Raw genomic sequence first — 17,875 nt, forward strand, 5'->3', positions numbered from 1 at the left:
ACGAAACCACTCAACTACTACACTAACAAAAGTAAAAGAGTAAATTATTTCAACACAAGAGGTTGAAATTTTAAAAACCAAATCTTTGTGATTTTCCAAACGTTGGGACAAGAAGGAAGGAGGGAGGGAGCCATGCGAACGGGGGGATATGAGCAGCACGTGAGAGAAACCCTGATTTGGCAGCACGTGAGTGAGTGGCACACTTTCCTAGTGGCATGTCTCAGCTTTTAAGCTTGTTGTTAGCCTAAACTTTAAAAGCCCTCTCTCTAGTCTCAGTCTCTCTCTACTTCGTAGTAACATGTTCATGTTTCCTGCATGCAATTCTTTATTAGCTAGTTTTTAGAGCCTTGAACCTTTCCCATTTTCTCCACATTAATAAATAAATTACAGTGCTAATTTAGCTCCCAGATTTGGTCTGAAAACTTTATAATATTTTATAAACATTTCTTCTCAGAGTGTCCCATACTGTATATGTGTAAAGTCATGTAATCTAAAAAAAGTGTACTGCTCTTTGCAGTACCAATTAACAACTGGTATACATATGCTAGTAAAAATATCAGTATCCCATTTTCAACTTACTCGGACCAACGTGGATTCCAGCATCATGAAGCGTAAATGTATTGATTGTTGATTCAAGTTAACTAATAAAATAATTCTTAAACAACAACAACAAAAAAAGTAGCTAAAAAGGAAAACATATCAATATAGTTAGTTTATACATTGGTCCAAAAGTTTAAATCCTAAATTTGCAATTACAACAAAAACAAAAATATCTGTTACTTATTAAAAAGTTCGAATAGAGTTTTTTATTTTATTTTAATTACTGTACAAATTGTGTTATACACTTTTACTGTTATTGTACTAAAAAAGAAATAAAAATCTGTCACATTCATAACATTTCTACCAACCAAACTGGTGACACTTTTCACTGTTCAGTTATTATTTTAGAGGTGGCATAGCTTAAACTTTTTTTCTTTATCGAAACTCGTTAAAGAGTAAAAAGATAAAAGTAAAAGTACAGGGCAAAAGGGTAAAAAGTCGAAAGTAATGAGGCCAAAAAAAAAAAAAGGAAGTAATGAGACGGCGTTAACTTCAAACATCATTCCGTCGTCGACGTTGTTTCTCTTCAGTCTCTCTCTCACTCTTTCCCGGAAAATTTATACAATTCTCAGAAATAAAAAACCAAACTTTGCTTTTGTTTTTTTTTTTTTGCTTTCATCCTCGGGCTGGGCTCTCTCTCTCACTTTCATCTTCGCCAATTCCAAGTTACATTTAAGTTTTTGCCCAAATCCCTAGCTTTCTTACACACATCCCTATCCGTTAAATTTCGTAGAGATCGTAATTAATTGCAACAAGACGAATCCTTTTTTTTTTTTAGTTTATTAAAAAAAAAAAAAAAACTAAACCCCATAAAAAAAACTTCATTTTTTCTTGCTTTCTCTCTCTCTCTCTCTCTCTCCTCTGATCCCTGTCTAGCCCCCATGGATTCTTCTGTCTCTCCTCTTCTCTCTCTGTCACTCTCTCGCATGCACGAGCTCCCCTCTTCTCTTCTCCTCCTCCTCCTCCTTCGTTTCTTCTTTTGTTTTTTTCCTCACACTCACATCTAATTAAACTCTGCTTACTCTGTTTCCTGAGATTTGAGAAAAAAAAAAACCCAGATTTCGAATTTGGGGATAAGTCTTTTCTTTTCTTTGGAAAGCAATGGTCTTTCCATTCACCAAAGCATGAGACTTGAAAAAGTAGTTAGTTGTGGAGGAGACGACGAAGACGTTAAAGTTTGGGTTTTTCACATATGGGTTGCGGAGGATCCAAAGTAGATGATCAACCACTTGTGATTCTCTGTAGAGAGAGGAAAGAACTTATCAAAGCCGCTTCTCATCACCGTTGTGCTTTAGCCGCTGCTCATCTCTCTTACTTCCAATCTCTCTGCGACGTTGGTGAGTCCATTAAACGTTTTGTTGACGAAGAACTCGTCGTCGTTGGCACTTCTTCTTCTTCTTCTATCCCTGGTTCCCCTGTTCTCACGCTTCCCTCTGACGAAGGCAAGCCTCGTAATAATAAACACAACAACAAGACCTCGTCTTCTTCTACTTCGGTTTCTCATTCCGTTATTGACGAAGACGACGACGACCAAGGAGAAGGAGAAGATCATCAGCATTTGCATTTATCATCTGGATCCGACTTAGATTCAGGATCCGAATCTGGATCTGACGATTCATTAGGTCATCATCATCATCATACTCACATTGATGAAACTACCCCTCAAGTGAATGAGAGAGAAGCACCATTACCGGAACATTACCAACCCGGTTATGAGCCTGGTTATCAATATCAACCAGGTTATCAGTATCCGGTTGAGGGATGGGGGTATATGGGAGAGAACCCGAATCAAAACCAGTACCCGTACCCGAACCCGAATCAGGGAATGTATTTTATGAAGAAGTCTGCGCCACCGTCTCGGCCTTTAGTGTTTCAGCCGGAGAATCATAGAGTGGAGAATGGGCAGTGGTTGCCGGATAATGGAGTTGGGTACTCTAATTACTTTTCCGGGAATGCTAATACTGGTTATTTTGGTTACTCGGAGCAACGTAGAGAGCCACCGTCTCCGGTGAGGCCACCTCCAGCGCCTCCGTCTCCGCCTAAGATTTCAAGTTGGGATTTTTTGAATGTGTTTGACAATTATGATTATATCAGAGCTGTTGCTGGTGAAAGTTCCGGTGCCGGAGCTGGGTTTCCTCCGGCGGTAGGTGGAGTTAAGTCGAGTTCAAGCAGTCCTGATTCGAGAGAAGTGAGGGAGAGAGAAGGGATTCCTGATTTGGAAGACGAAACAGAGCAAGATGTTATCATTGGGCAAACATTTAAACATGGGAAGAGGAAAGGTATTGAGAAGGTGAAAGAACAGAGACAGGGGAATGAACCTGGGAACTGGTCACAACGAGAGGAGATTCACGAGAGGAAGATCAAGAAACGAGGAGATTCAGGTGAAGGAACATCGAGAGATGTGCCTATGGTAGAAAGGGCTACTGAGAGTTCTTTTGGTTCGAAGACTGTGTCATCGTTTACGAGTAGTGAAGAAGATTCTGAGTTTCACCATGTTAATGACGGGGAAGGAAAGAGTAGTAGTAATGATTTAAGCGGGCATGAGACTGTTGCTAGGAAGAGTGTTGGAGAAGTGGAAGAAGAATATGTGAGGAAGAAAGGAGTGAGCTTTGAGTTGGATGAGAATGCAACTACTTCTTTTGATGTTGAATCTTCCAAGATAAGTAGCCTGTCTGCATTGTCGGTTCATGCTAATAGAGATCTCAGAGAAGTTGTGAAGGAGATCAAGAGTGAGTTTGAGGTTGCTTCTTCACATGGGAAGGAAGTGGCTGTGTTGCTTGAAGTTAGCAAGTTGCCTTATCAGCAGAAAAGCTCTGGGCTTAAAGGTAAATGTTCTGTTTTTATCTGAGATTGCATAAATGTTTCCAAATTTCTTGCTACCATTTGAAAACCCATTTCCGTTGAGATAAGTCTTGTTATATGTGGCGATAATCAATGAAGTTCTGCATATGATTTGCAGTTAGGTTAGAGTTATTTGCTTTGCAACTTTAAATTTTAGTAGGACTTTGGGTCTCTTCATGCAGTAGATACATACGTACACTCTGATAGCAGTATTACTAGACTGAAGTAGTGTAGTGAACTTTGTTCATTCTATTTTGGATCTCTTCATGCAGGAGAAACATATGAGCTTTTTTTACTTTTGATTGAACTGTTATGGGCTCTTTCTTTTCTGATGAGCTTCTAGATTATGAACCATAGATTTGATTTGCATCAATTGATTCTTACCTTGTTACTTTTTTCTTTGCTAGTTATCTTCTCCCGGATCATGTATCTGGTAGCGCCTTCCACAGTTTCATCACGTTCTCAGCCTCAACCATCAATACGGTTAACATCTAGGATCTTGAAAATTGCAAAATCATACAATGGTCAGGATGTTGGAGAAGGCTTATCTGGAAACCTCTCTTCAACCTTGGAGCAAATCTATGCTTGGGAAAAGAAACTGTATAAAGAAGTCAAGGTATCTATGTGTTTCTTGATTTTGAATGGATACTTGTCTCGTTAGTTCGCAAGCATCTTTTGACAGATGCAGTTGTATGTTGATGGCAGGATGAAGAGAAGCTTCGTGTTATCTATGAAGAAAAGTGCAGAACACTGAAAAAACTGGATAGTCTTGGTGCGGAATCTAGCAAGATTGATGCTACTCGAGCAGCCATTAGAAAGCTGCTAACCAAACTTGACGTCTGTATAAGATCTGTTGATTCCATTTCCAGCAGGATACATAAACTGAGAGATGAAGAATTACAGCCGCAACTCACACAGTTGATTCACGGGTATAATCTCAATTCTCTTACTACTGACGGGTATAATCTCAATTCACAGCTAATTACAATACTTGGTTGTTGAAGGTTGATAAGAATGTGGAGATCAATGCTCAAGTGCCATCAGAAGCAGTTTCAGGCAATTATGGAGAGCAAGGTTCGATCTCTCAGGGCAAACACGGGCTTACAAAGAGACTCCGGTCTGAAAGCTATTCTTGATCTGGAGATGGAGCTACGAGAATGGTGCATTAGCTTCAACGATTGGGTGAACACTCAGAAATCATATGTAGAGTCTCTAAATGGGTGGCTCTCAAGATGTCTTCACCATGAACCTGAATCAACAGAGGACGGAATCGCACCTTTCTCTCCTAGCCGAGTTGGAGCTCCACAGGTTTTCGTTATATGCAAAGACTGGCAAGAAGCAATGGCGAGAATCTCTGGAGAGAATGTAACAAGCGCGATGCAAGGCTTTGCCTCGAGCCTACACGAACTATGGGAGAGACAAGATGAGGAGCAAAGACAGAGAGTGAAAGCAGAGTATGTCTCGCATGATTTTGAGAAACGGTTGAACGATCTAAGGATGGAGAGGGCTAGAGCAAGAATGAGAAACGAGCAGCTACAAGACGGTGGTGCATCAGAGAAAAGCGTGGTGTTGTCAGAGAGCGGGATCTCAGCTTTGGATGATTTGAAGGTGGATTTGGATTCAATGAGGAAGAAGCTAGAAGAAGAGAGAGCAAGGCACAAGGAAACCATAAAACTTGTGAACAATGCAGCTTCAAGCAGCTTACAAGCTGGATTAGTACCAATCTTTGAAGCCTTGGGGAATTTCACTTCACAAGTTGTGAAAGCTCATGAAGATGTTAGGTTTCAACAACAAGAACAAGAACAAGAACAGCCTCAGTCTGAAGAAGATTGATTTTGAACTAATTGAAAAAAGTTTTGGTAATGAAAATTAGCTAGAGATTCGGTTTTAGGAAAAGTTGTTTGTACATATTGTTTTCCATTAATATATTCATTGATTCTTCTTAATCAAGTCTTTTCTATTTTTTAAGGTCTCAGATCTTTAAGTTAAATCTACGTCTGAATGAGTATATATTATTTATTCTCCACCATGTATAATAAGATTATCAACATAGATGAATGAGGAATTTAAAAACCTATATAATAATACTCACAACCAAACACAATTGGTCAGATTTAAAATAAAATACACGTTTTTTTTATTTGACCATGGCATTTACTTGCACGAAGTCACGGACCTCAGATCTCTCATTTGATTTAAGATCAACGATACAGAACAAGCCACGTCTTACTTCGATATCGTGAAGCTTGTACACTGGTGCGGAACATTGTAACTAGTGTATCTTCGTATGTAGACAACTTTTCTCTCTTCTTATGATATTTTCTTTTGGTTTACCATTTTACCGGTGGTAAGAAAATAACAAAATCATATTATAACCGCCAAGGTAAAGGTTTTATCATCAAGAAGACACTGTGTAAAAATTATTACGACGTAAGATCCAATGAGAGTTTGCCACGTGGGGTGTATGACCATTTAGGAGCATTCAGTTTTCGTGTCCTGCAGTGATAAATATCTTTCCCCCGGAGAGAGCTGAGAGCATACAGAGAGATAGAGAGAGAGAGAGAGAGAGAGAGAGAATTCTCAAAGCTTAAGAGAGAAAGAGAGCGATCATGGCGGTGAGAGGATACGCGACGTTGTTATCGATCCTTGTGTTGTCGTTGTTCGCTTCTTCTATTAGAGGCGAAGAGACGGAGACGACGACGACGACGAAGGAGTTCGTGTTGACTTTGGATCACACTAACTTCACCGATACAATCAACAAGCACGATTTCATCGTCGTCGAGTTCTACGCCCCATGGTATTCGATTTGGTTTTCTTCTGTGAATAATTTAAACCTTTCTGTTAGTAGTACTCGTTAGATTACTATTGAAAATGGGGATTTGTGTCGTGTGATTCATGAATCTGATGTGTGGATGTGGATCCCCTTTTGGTTTCCTTCAACCTGGATCTGAATTTATAATTTGTGTTTTCTTAGGATTTGCATGCGAAATGATTTGAATTGGCGTAGCTGATCTGTTATACTAGTCTGAGATTTTGTTGCAGTTTTGTAATTTTGAACGATTCGATTCATTCCGATCTATATGAACTTGAGTGATCTGATTTGAGTTAGAAGATATTGAGTCGGCTGTTTTAAATTTTCCTCTGTGATTGATATTTGAATGTTAATCTCCTTTGTTTGGTAATCTTCTTCAGGTGTGGACACTGCAAGCAGCTTGCTCCTGAGGTAATAATAATATGGCCTTTTCTCAATCACTTCAAAATAGGATTTGCATGTGGAGACTTTTTTTATTTTTCATTCTTTCGATCACTTAGCATATCTCTTTGTCTAATTCATGTATCCGTGACTAATGTGGTGATCATGTTTTTTTTATTTTTTTTGTTTACAGTACGAGAAGGCTGCATCAGAGTTGAGCAGTAATGTTCCTCCGGTGGTTCTTGCTAAGATTGATGCAAGTGAGGAAACCAACAGAGAATTTGCAACCCAGTATGAGGTTCAGGGTTTCCCAACCATCAAGATCTTCAGAAACGGAGGTAAAGCTGTTCAAGAATACAACGGACCTCGTGAAGCTGACGGCATTGTTACTTACTTGAAGAAACAAAGTGGACCTGCTTCCGCTGAAATCAAGTCAGCTGATGATGCTACTGAGATTGTTGGTGACAAGAAGGTTGTTGTGGTAAGTATCAAAACATATTCTTCTATCTTTTGTCTCTGTTCCATAATTTTTAATAATGTATTGTATGGTAGTTAGATAATGTCTATTTCTATTGTTTTAGGTTGGGATTTTCCCTAAGCTATCTGGCTCCGAGTACGATTCTTTCATGGCCACTGCTGAGAAATTGCGCTCTGAATTAGATTTCGCACACACCTCTGATGCCAAACTTCTTCCCCGTGGAGAGTCATCTGTAACAGGACCTGTTGTCAGACTATTCAAACCCTTCGATGAACTTTTCGTTGATTCCAAGGTTTGTATATTACATGGATGTTTGGTACCATTATATTGTATATTGTTGCGGAATGTTTGTTTGATTTGCTTTTTTTTTCATTCAGGATTTTGATGGTGAAGCTCTAGAGAAATTTGTCAAAGAATCCAGCATTCCACTTGTCACCGTCTTTGACAAAGATCCAAACAACCACCCATATGTTATCAAGTTCTTTGAAAGCACTAATACCAAGGTAACTCATTTACTTCATTACGCTGTAACGAGTTCATGATATACTGCAAAGACAGATTCATGTTATGGCATTTAATTTTTGATCTGCACTATGATCCTTACATTAAGGATACTAAATATTTACTGGAGAAGTATGTTTCATTTAATAGAAATTCTGAAATGAATTGATTTTTGTAAAAGTTGATATTTGTTCATAAGCTTGACTGAATTATGTTTTGGCTATGGAGAGTGTGTGCCATATTAGCTGAGTCTGATAGTAGTGTCTGTAGTTTTCTTTTTGAATATCCTCACCAAAGCTTCCAGAATCCTCAGTCTCTAGTACTTTCTTCGTTTTGGGTTTTGATGGTGGGTAATATTTTGATTTTCAGGCGATGTTGTTCGTGAACTTCACTGAAGAAGCAGCTGAGTCTCTTAAATCAAAGTACCGTGAAATTGCTACATCCAACAAGGGACAGGGTCTTAGCTTCCTTTTAGGTGATGCTGAGAACAGCCAAGGTGCATTCCAGGTTAGTCGTCCTCATCTATCTCTAGTGCTTTATCTCAAGGTTAGCATTGGTTACAAATTGCTGAACATATTCCTCTCTTTTCTGAACTAATCACAGTACTTTGGACTCGAAGAGAGCCAAGTTCCTCTCATCATCATCCAGACTGTTGACGACAAGAAATACCTGAAAACAAATGTGGAGGTTGACCAGATTGAATCATGGGTCAAGGACTTCAAGGATGGAAAAGTTGCCCCCCACAAAAAATCTCAACCTATCCCAACCGAGAACAATGAGCCAGTGAAGGTTGTTGTTTCTGAGAGCCTTGACGACATTGTCATGAACTCTGGAAAGAACGGTAAGTTAGATTACATGATGAAATAAAACACTTAATCTGCTGGTAGAAAAATCTTATAAATAAGTTGTCTTCCCTCCTATTTTACTCTTGCAGTCTTGCTTGAATTCTATGCTCCATGGTGCGGACACTGCCAAAAGCTTGTTCCAATCTTGGACGAAGTCGCTCTGTCGTTCCAAAGCGACCCAAGTGTAGTCATAGCTAAGCTAGTAAGTCCTTTCTCTTTCTTCGCATTTGAGAGTATGTATATGTGTGTTCCTGATCACACCGGATTCTTACTTTTTCACTTGTCCAGGATGCAACCGCAAACGACTTTCCAAAAGAAACCTTTGATGTGAAGGGATTCCCAACCATTTACTTCAAATCAGCGAGCGGAAAGATTGTGGTTTACGAAGGAGACAGGACAAAGGAAGATTTCATAAGCTTCCTTAACACGAATAAGGACACAGTTGGAGAGCCCAAGGAGGAGGAAAAGACAACTGAGGAGGAAGTCAAGGACGAGCTCTGAAAAGAGAAGTGTGTTCTCTGTCTCTTAGCTGCTAGCTTAGTTTGGTAGTTTTGAGGAAAATACACAAAGGAAGACAGAGCTTTGAGTAGAGAGAGAGATACAAACAGACAGAGAGAATTTCTTTATCTATTCATTAGGGTTTTTTATATGCACTCTGCAGAACAATAACGGCTGCCTCATTTCTTGTTTTGGTTGTTTTTACCTTTTTGTGTTTGAACTCAGTTCTCCTTTAATATAGTTTTTGAGGCATTTCTTTGGATCGAGTTTCTAACACTAAATTGAGGCGTATACCAAAATAATGCTACTCTGGACAGATTCCACTATTTGGAAGAAAAAACCAGAAATTCAAAAGGCTACTTTGGTTGTTGAGGTAGTAAGAGAGCTTGAAACAAAAAACTCAAACATGATTAAACGTAACATAGTTTGATAGTTTAGCTTAAGAACTAAACTTGACTCACTATACCCACAAGAGGGTTCCTATAGCTGTGGTTTGAACGGTTTACCGAGGAAACAATGAAGGCCATAATGATGGCGGTGGAGGAAACCTGCAGTCTCGGCCACGTTTTGACTTTTCTATGTAACTTTCTAAAACGTCGACTTCTCTGTCGTGAAAAATCGTTCTATCTTATACTAATACTATAAATGTCGTTGGGTATTTTTTTTCTTAGCTACAAATATTATTGTGAAAGCCGTTGAATCTTGGCGCAATATATAATGTATATCTTCCAGAGCTTTCCTTCAATGCTTAATTAACATTGTTAGCGAGAGATAGCGATAGTGGCCATTTCGGGATACGTCTTGTTTTGGATCCTTTTGTTGTCATTCGCTTCATCTATTAGAAGCGAACATACGGAGACGAAGGAGTTAGTGTTGACATTGGATCACAGTAACTACGACGAAATTATCAACAAGCACGATTTCATTGTTGTCAACTTCTACACCTCATGGTATATGTATTGTGATAGTTTTAACATTTCTGTCATTTGATCTTGATCTCCGTCATTTGGTAATCCGTATTTTGTTCTTCTTCAGGGGTCCGAAATCCATCAAGTTTTCTCCTGAGGTAATATGGCATTTTCATTTGTGATAAACTCTTTCAATATCCTCTCATTAAATATACAGTATTAATATTTTTGATAGTTAAGCCACATAATTTACAAAAGTCAATGTGTTTTAGGGCTGTTATTGGAGAGATGATTTCTAAATCTATATGGAATTGTAAATTCTAAAAATCAAAACACATGGATTTTCAAATAACATGTTTTATCCTTGGATTTGAATCATTCTATTTTACACTATCAAATCCAATCAAATCCATTTAAAACATAATGTGGATTTAGAAATCCAAAAACAAATCATTAAATGAATAACATGGGATTGTAATAAGTATTTGTAAATCACATAACCAATAACACATAATTTTGATAAGTATTTTAAAATCAATGATTGAAGAACACATGATTTTTGTTTGGATTTTCAAATCCATTAAAATCATAGAACCAATAACCCCCTTTAGTCAATTTATAAAATGAAATGCATGAGAGGAGTGGACACCATTTTCTAAATGTAAATGTCTTTCCAAGATTTTTTAAAAACCTTTTTACCGTTTCTTGATCACTTTCTATAGTTATTTGTCTAGTTTACAAGGCCGTGATATTTTTTGTTTTACAGTACGAGGAAGTTGCGTCAGAGTTGAGCAGTCACGTCCCTCCGGTGGTTTTTGCCAAGATTGATGCAAGCGAGGAAGCAAACGGAGAATTCGTAACCACCAAGATTGGGATTAATGCGCGTTTCCCATCAATCTTAGTTTTCAGATACCGAGGAAAACTTCATGAATGGTACCTTGGACCTAAAAAAGCTGAGGACATAGCATTTTTCTTGACGAGACTAAGTGAGGAACCTCTTCCTTCATTACATATAAAATCAGCTGATGAAGTTGCTGAGTATGTTGGGGACAAGAAGGTTTTGGTGGTAAGTGAGAATATACATATTCCCTTTAATTCTTTGTCTCTGTTCCATAATCTATAATCATGTATATATGTATAATGTATACTTTTTTGTTGTTTTAGGTTGGGATTTTCCCTAAATTATCTGGCTCCGAGTTTGATTCATTCTTGGCCGCTGCATATAAATTTCGTGCTGACTATGATTCCGCAACCGCGGAGGACAGAATTAAATTGCACTTTAACTATACTTTCGCACATACCTTGGATGCCAAACTTCTTCCTAGCGGAGAGTCAACTGTGGTCGGACCTTTAGTCAGGATATTCAAACCCTTTGATGAACTTGTTGTTGATTCCAAGGTACAAGAGAAGGCCTTTTTCACTTTGTATATTACATGGACGAGTGAGTGGTCATCTTGCCGAATGTTTGTTTGAATTTATCTCGTGCATGCATTCAGGATTTCGAGTCGGTAGCTCTGGAGAATTTTGTCAAAGAATCTAGCTTTCCACTTGTCACCGTCTTCGACAAAGATCCAAACAACACCCCATATGTTATCAGATTCTTTTACAGCCCTTATACTAAGGTAGCTCATCGCACATAGGGCTAGGAAAGATCTTAAAACCATTACCTACGTTGTCACAGTTCATGAGTCATGACATTACTAAAAGTAATATGTTTTTTTTGCATGGTGGTATAGAGCCTGACCGGAAAGGTGATGTTGTACATTAATCTCACTGGAGAAGCAGTCGAGTCTTTTAAATTCAAGTACCGTGAAGTTGCTACATCCAACAAGGGACAAGGTCTTCGCTTCCTTCTAGGTGGTGTCAGTGACAGTCAAGGCACATTGAAGGTATATATGTCTTCCTCGTCTACCTCCAGGTTAATTAGTATTGGTTACAAAAAATACTGAACAAATTTTCTCTCTTTTGAACCATTAACAGAATTATGGACACAAAGAGAGCCATATTCCTCTCATCATCATCGAGACCGCTAGCCGCAATAATTACCTGAAAGCAAATGTGGAGATTGACCATCTTGAATCATGGGTTAAGGACTTCAAGGATGGAAAACTTGCACCCTACGTAAAATCTCAACCTATCCCAACCGAGAACAACGACCTAGTGAAGGTTGTTGTTTCTAATAGTTTTGACGACATGGTCTTCAAATCTGTAAAGAACGGTGAGTTACATACATACATTACGTCATTAAGTAAAAAAAACCAGTTACTTTACTGATACAAAAAACTTGTAATTCAGTTTTTTTTTTTTAACTCCTTCTCTTTTGAAATGCAGTCATGCTTATATTCTATGTTCCATGGTCTAAATTTTACAAAAAGCTTGTTCCAATGTTTGACGAGATCGCTGTGTCGTACCAAAACGACCCAAGTGTAGTTATAGCTAAGATAGTAAGTCCTTTATCTTTCTTTACATTTGAGTGTATATGTTCTTTGGTCCTATGCGGTGTATCTTACTCTTTCATGTGTCCAGGACCTTTCCAAAAACGACATCCCACGTGATACCTTCGATGTGAAGGGCGTTCCAACCATTTACTTCATATCAGCGAGTGGAAACATCGTGGTTTACCATGGGGACGGGACAAAGGAAGATTTCATAAGCTTCATCCACAAGAACAAGGACACAGTTGGGAAGGCTGATAAGAAGGAAAAGACAACTAAGGAAGCCAAGGACGAGCTCTGAAAAGAGCAGTGCGTGCGTTATGTCTGTCACCTGATAAAAACTCATATTACTGTGTAACGCATTTCGTGTTAAATTAATTTCTTCCTTTCAATTTGCAAGTTTTTACTTTTACTTTTAAAGGTTTTATGTCCTAGGTCAGTCCGCTTTGGGATGTAATGTATGATTTAAGTCTAGTGTTTCAGTCTTTAAATTATTATTGGCATTTTAGGTAATAATAATAATAACAACTAGATTTTAACCCGCCGTACATCCAGGATAATCTTTTCTCTAAAATAAAATAAAATTAAGTTGTATTATTTTGTTAATATGGTTTATTTTGTTTAGCATTTAAAATTGTATTTTGATTATCTAAGATTTAAGTTGTGGATACTGTGGAACAATATGTTTTTTTACATAATCGTAATGTAATCAACTTTTATATATATCAAATATTCTAATATTGATTGTTTTAACAAAATAATGAAATGATGATTTATTCGTTTTGTAACATCAAGTTAATAATATTTTAAATTATGTAAATATCGACTCAAACCCGTTCGGCCATATGACTAAAAATCGAATCAAAATTTTTATATATATAAAAGCTGCATTTGGCAATTTACCCTTTTATTTATACTAATTTACTAAATTAATCCTTAAAATTTTTACAAAATAATAAGAACTAAAATATAGTAATAAAATTGCAAACCGAATCGGATCAAATAAAAAATATTTGTTTGTAAAGATTGTTTGTAAAAAACTGAAATGCTAATAATATGGAGTCAATCAAATTTTCTTCGATGTACACAAATGAAAATTTTACATAATATACATTCACACTCATAATAACTAGCATATTCCATAACTAATATTGACATAACTAATTTCTAAATTTTAGTCAAAGATTTTTGAAATTGTGATATGCTCAAGATATTGTACAGTTGCTCGGCAAGATATTTTGTATATATTCACCCAAAACCCTACTTTCTTGCCAAAACATTATAAATACTTCTCACTTGCATCTCATCAAACACGATAAACTCTCCCTCTATATATACCACAAGCAAAAAAAAGTTAATTACAAAAATTAGTTTTGGCCGATGAAAATGTTGTTATTTGCTACTTTTTTTCCTCATTTCATTGTTATTGTTACTTATTCTTTTTCTATTTTGTTGTTTCTAATATTCTTTTTTACTTTAGGGTTGGTGCGTCATTCACCTCCCTGTTGGTGAATAGAGATTCATCGAGACTTTTGGTCTTACTCATGCAAGTCTCTACAAGTTGGGTTTTCTAAACTAAAATGTGGTAAACTTAATGACTTCATTGGTTAAATATAATTTCAGAAAATTCTGAGTGGTGATCTAAATCACTATACATATATTTGATTGGTAAGTACTTTTTTAAGAAACCATATGGGTGTTAATATATAATACAAGCAAATTATACTATCGGCTAAATTGTTTTGTTTTTCATGTCTAGATGTTCTTGGTCAAGTGTCTCCATTTGGGATATAGAGATTCTTGAAGCAAACAACAAGGCAACTAAATGAAGGCTGAAAATTAAGTTAATATACTACGTCTATCTATTTATCAACATGGCTTTTATTTTTTGTGTGATGTTTAACTAATTAATGTGTATTCAACCAATGGACTTGAAGAAAACTGAAGAAGAAATATGACTGACGACTGCTACTTTTAACTTTTGAAGCTCCTAAATTAAAGATGGTGAGGAGAAGGATGATGTGAATACCACATAAACTAAATTAAAGACCTTAATCTTCAAGATTGAGAAGAATGAAGTTTGGTTATTTTTTTTATTTCGTTTTGCTTTGTTTCTCAAACTTTCCAAGTTTATCATTTAATGGTTATTTGGATTAAAATAAAAGTAAGACGTATGATTTTGTGGTAACTCTATTTGGTTATTCAAATAATTCAATAAAATAATTTCAGAATATTTGTTGCCTTTATGCTAAATTGCTAATGAATTTAATTCAATGTCATTTTGCACATCCTAAATTGAGAATATTATTATATTAACTAACCTTCTACACCGTTGGGGTCTCGATCAATCTTAGCACTTTAAGGTTTATATTATTCACCATGTGTAATGCAGAAATCAAAAATAACATATTATTTAATTTCTAAAATAACACTTGAACAATGGTGAAGCAGGCTTCTAACAAGCCGTTCCTCAAAGTAGTTAATTTTTGAGCAAGTTAAACAATTAACCTTATTACTGGTATAAGAAGATGTAGGTTAATAGACTTTCATCTTTGACTTCTTTACAAGTAAATTATTACTGGAATTAATTTATAATTTAATTTAGGATCTTCTGGAAAAATAGATATAGTTATTAATCTTGAAAATGAAAAAAAAAAAATATATATATATATATAATAATTTTGCACTATTACTTTATAATATGTAGGCTACTATCAAGATTTGTAGTGTATTTTCTAATTTATATGCTGTTAATAGAAATATAAATATACCTACCATAGTAGCTTAATTACAAACATATGAAACTTGGCAGTACCTATATATATCTCCTTCATAACACAACAATTTTGTTACAACTTTCTTATATTCTTCTAAACCTACTTCAAAAATGTATATATAGATAAAAAAAAAATATTAAATAAAAGAAAGTTTTCAAATTCTACTATATTAATTGAGAAGTACATTTATAAAATTAACATTAAAAGTGTAAAAAAATACATTGAAATGTCATTAGAAATATAAAAAATGATAAGATCATTGAGGGTAATTCATTGTTTTTAAACCTGATCCGGAAAGCAAACCGGAATACCTTCTGGGTCACCGGGTCGACCCGGTCTGACCGCAGATCAATAATTCACTCAGTTTCATTATATATAATCATATATAGTCGTATATATTATATCTTGGTTTTATAAATATCAAAACAAAAGTTTTCATATCTTATCATAGTAAATTAATCTTTGAACATTAATTGTAAATTTCTAAACCTTATGATTTTAAATTCAAACAAGTTGACTAGCAGTAAAATATAATAAAAAATTCCTAATAATAAAAATGGTGACGGAAGAAATAGAAAAAAAACTACACAGTATTCATTTTGTCCCACATCGATTGTATAGTGGAAGAAGTACGTGATGCTTCACTATATAAATCAAACCGAGGAATGGATTAGTCAAATATTAAGAATTACCAATTAGTTATTGATTTTAACTCAAACCGCTAGGCCAACCGCCGGGTCAACCACTGGGTCATCTACCGGTTAGCCGAGTTTTCCCGGTTTTATCCAATTTTTTTATTATCCGGGTTTGAAGTGTAATCCGGACCGAGATAACTTCCGGTTCACGGTTAAACCGGTTCGACCATCCGGTCAGAACCGAGTTTCAAAACATTGGGGTAATTTAAGATAATTTAACTAGGCTAGGCAAAAATTAGTATATTAAGTATATTGCTAAAAATAAGATAATGAGAAATATCCGCTCGGTTAAGAAACTATGATTTCTTTCTCCAGAAATATTGATCCAGTTTTATACAGTTTCCGGAACAACATCTACATGAAGAGAAAATAAACCTTCAATTTTGTATGAAATATATATATGTACTTATGCATATTCATAACTCCAAATTTTAGAATTGAAATGTGACTTATTAAATTTGGGATAATAAATTTTATGAGGTCTTTTATATACTAATCTAGTAAAAAAATCAAATTGAAAATAGAATGACTAATCTATTGAGCTTTATATAAACTACATTTTTAATCACCAACCTAAAACATTTTTGGTTCAAATTTGGTATGTTCTTCTCTGTTTATAAATCAACCACATAATCAAGTTATAAGATTTTTTGTTATGATTTTGATCTAATAATAGTAATTTGTATAATTTTACTCAAATTTTGAACAAAAGAAAAAATCAAATAACTGGCTATTAGTTTACTAAAATAATTTGCTATTAGTGTACTATATAGTGATGGTTGATTGTTTTTAAATTGAAAGAAATTTGAAAAATGTGTGTTTAAATAGATATTTTGTTTATTGGTTCTGTTTTATTTTTTGCAAAATGATAATGTTTATACATATATATACCTTATCATCCATATTGTGTGTTGCAGGATCCTATGCTTCTGATGTAGAATGCACTGATTCAAACCTGTTTATGATGTGACACAAATCCAATACATCAATAATAAAAAACCAGTAAGAGAGAGAGAGAAAAAAGAATGATTCAACTAAATCCTTTGAAGTAATAAATTTAGTAACGGAGCAACAATACCTCCCCAGCATCTTCCATGGATATTTCATTTTCAACTAAATCCTTCATAGCCAATAGACACTTAAGTGACTTAATACACAGCTCACTGGTTGGAACTTCATAATGCTCAAGTTCAGGTATTTCAAAATTTTTGATACTTGGGAGTAGTAGCCTTTGAAGTGTTCCTGCCAAATTCAAATTCACCATATATTAGTCCAAAATTCAATCATAATTAAAGGGTAAAGAAACAAAGAAGCATCTATAGGTCACCTTTGAAGAACCAATGATTGAGGTAAGTGTTCTTACAACACTCTCCACATCGAATACATCGAATTCAGGGGTAGCCTTCAAAACTCCAAGCAAGTTCTTTACTCACTACAAGAAAACATTAGATTTCCTACTGAAGATATCGAAAGAAAATGGAAAGAAAGACGTTTTTCTTACCAATTTCCTACGAAAACTGTAGGAGGTAATCGCCCGAAGGAAATCGTAAATGGAGAGAATTGCGAAGGAAATTACTTTCGAAATCGCGCCGAAGGAAAACTCGAAGGTAAATTGGAAGGAAAAGTAGAAGGAGATACTGACCATTTTCCTTCTACATTTTCGAAAGAAAACCAGTTTCCTTCTAAACATTTCTTTTGCTATTCCTTCGAATCTTTCATTCTATTTTCCTTCCAAATTTTCATTCTCTTTTCCTACAAAATTTCATCCCATTTTCCTTTAAAAAAATAAAATTCAATTTCCTTTATTTTGGTAGGAAATAAGTCTGATTCATTTTTTAAGAAATCATAATCATTTGTACTGAATTCTCGATTAGTTTTACAGTTTTAAAATATATAGATGAAATTACCCAGAAATTAGCCTTATATACATGCCGTGATTAAATCCAAAAGTTTTACAAAATACATAGTTAAAACATCTTACACCAATGACCGAGGTAAGTGTTCTTACAACACTCTCAACATGCAATTCTGGAGTCGCCTTCAGTACGCCAAAGAAGCTCTTTACTAATTTCCCCAAGTACAAAACCAAGATATCAGGTGAACA

The 17,875-nt window shown here is 35.5% G+C and overlaps 3 protein-coding genes across 3 annotated transcripts; all 3 read left to right on the top strand.

The window, feature by feature from the left end:
- Positions 1,416 to 5,387, top strand: LOC104740870. The gene is made up of 4 exons (XM_010461594.2): positions 1,416 to 3,425; positions 3,849 to 4,057; positions 4,147 to 4,370; positions 4,446 to 5,387. The coding sequence occupies exons 1-4, from the start codon at positions 1,793 to 1,795 to the stop codon at positions 5,272 to 5,274; spliced, it is 2,895 nt and encodes a 964-aa protein (XP_010459896.1). The 5' UTR covers positions 1,416 to 1,792; the 3' UTR covers positions 5,275 to 5,387.
- On the top strand, positions 5,963 to 9,213 carry LOC104740871 (protein disulfide isomerase-like 1-1). Its single transcript, XM_010461595.2, has 9 exons — positions 5,963 to 6,238; positions 6,634 to 6,664; positions 6,828 to 7,115; positions 7,216 to 7,404; positions 7,490 to 7,615; positions 7,983 to 8,120; positions 8,217 to 8,454; positions 8,548 to 8,660; positions 8,747 to 9,213. The coding sequence occupies exons 1-9, from the start codon at positions 6,051 to 6,053 to the stop codon at positions 8,957 to 8,959; spliced, it is 1,524 nt and encodes a 507-aa protein (XP_010459897.1). The 5' UTR covers positions 5,963 to 6,050; the 3' UTR covers positions 8,960 to 9,213.
- Positions 9,488 to 12,600, top strand: LOC104743446 (protein disulfide isomerase-like 1-1). Its single transcript, XM_010464529.1, has 9 exons — positions 9,488 to 9,520; positions 9,722 to 9,937; positions 10,631 to 10,930; positions 11,029 to 11,262; positions 11,361 to 11,486; positions 11,616 to 11,753; positions 11,845 to 12,082; positions 12,196 to 12,308; positions 12,391 to 12,600. The coding sequence occupies exons 1-9, from the start codon at positions 9,488 to 9,490 to the stop codon at positions 12,598 to 12,600; spliced, it is 1,608 nt and encodes a 535-aa protein (XP_010462831.1).

This window comes from Camelina sativa, chromosome 14 (genome assembly GCF_000633955.1).
Source record: "Camelina sativa cultivar DH55 chromosome 14, Cs, whole genome shotgun sequence".
NCBI classification, from domain to species: Eukaryota; Viridiplantae; Streptophyta; class Magnoliopsida; order Brassicales; family Brassicaceae; genus Camelina; species Camelina sativa.

Excerpts from the sequence above, each read along its gene's own strand:
- LOC104740870 (XM_010461594.2), top strand. The coding sequence starts at position 1,793 with ATGGGTTGCGGAGGATCCAAAGTAGATGATCAACCACTTGTGATTCTC. Across the intron at positions 4,058-4,146 it reads AACTGTATAAAGAAGTCAAG|GATGAAGAGAAGCTTCGTGT; the intron begins GTATCTATGTGT and ends TGTTGATGGCAG. Across the intron at positions 4,371-4,445 it reads CTCACACAGTTGATTCACGG|GTTGATAAGAATGTGGAGAT; the intron begins GTATAATCTCAA and ends TGGTTGTTGAAG.
- LOC104740871 (XM_010461595.2), top strand. The coding sequence starts at position 6,051 with ATGGCGGTGAGAGGATACGCGACGTTGTTATCGATCCTTGTGTTGTCG. Across the intron at positions 6,665-6,827 it reads GCAAGCAGCTTGCTCCTGAG|TACGAGAAGGCTGCATCAGA; the intron begins GTAATAATAATA and ends TTTTGTTTACAG. Across the intron at positions 8,121-8,216 it reads ACAGCCAAGGTGCATTCCAG|TACTTTGGACTCGAAGAGAG; the intron begins GTTAGTCGTCCT and ends AACTAATCACAG.
- LOC104743446 (XM_010464529.1), top strand. The coding sequence starts at position 9,488 with ATGGCGGTGGAGGAAACCTGCAGTCTCGGCCAC. Across the intron at positions 11,263-11,360 it reads AACTTGTTGTTGATTCCAAG|GATTTCGAGTCGGTAGCTCT; the intron begins GTACAAGAGAAG and ends GCATGCATTCAG. Across the intron at positions 11,754-11,844 it reads ACAGTCAAGGCACATTGAAG|AATTATGGACACAAAGAGAG; the intron begins GTATATATGTCT and ends AACCATTAACAG.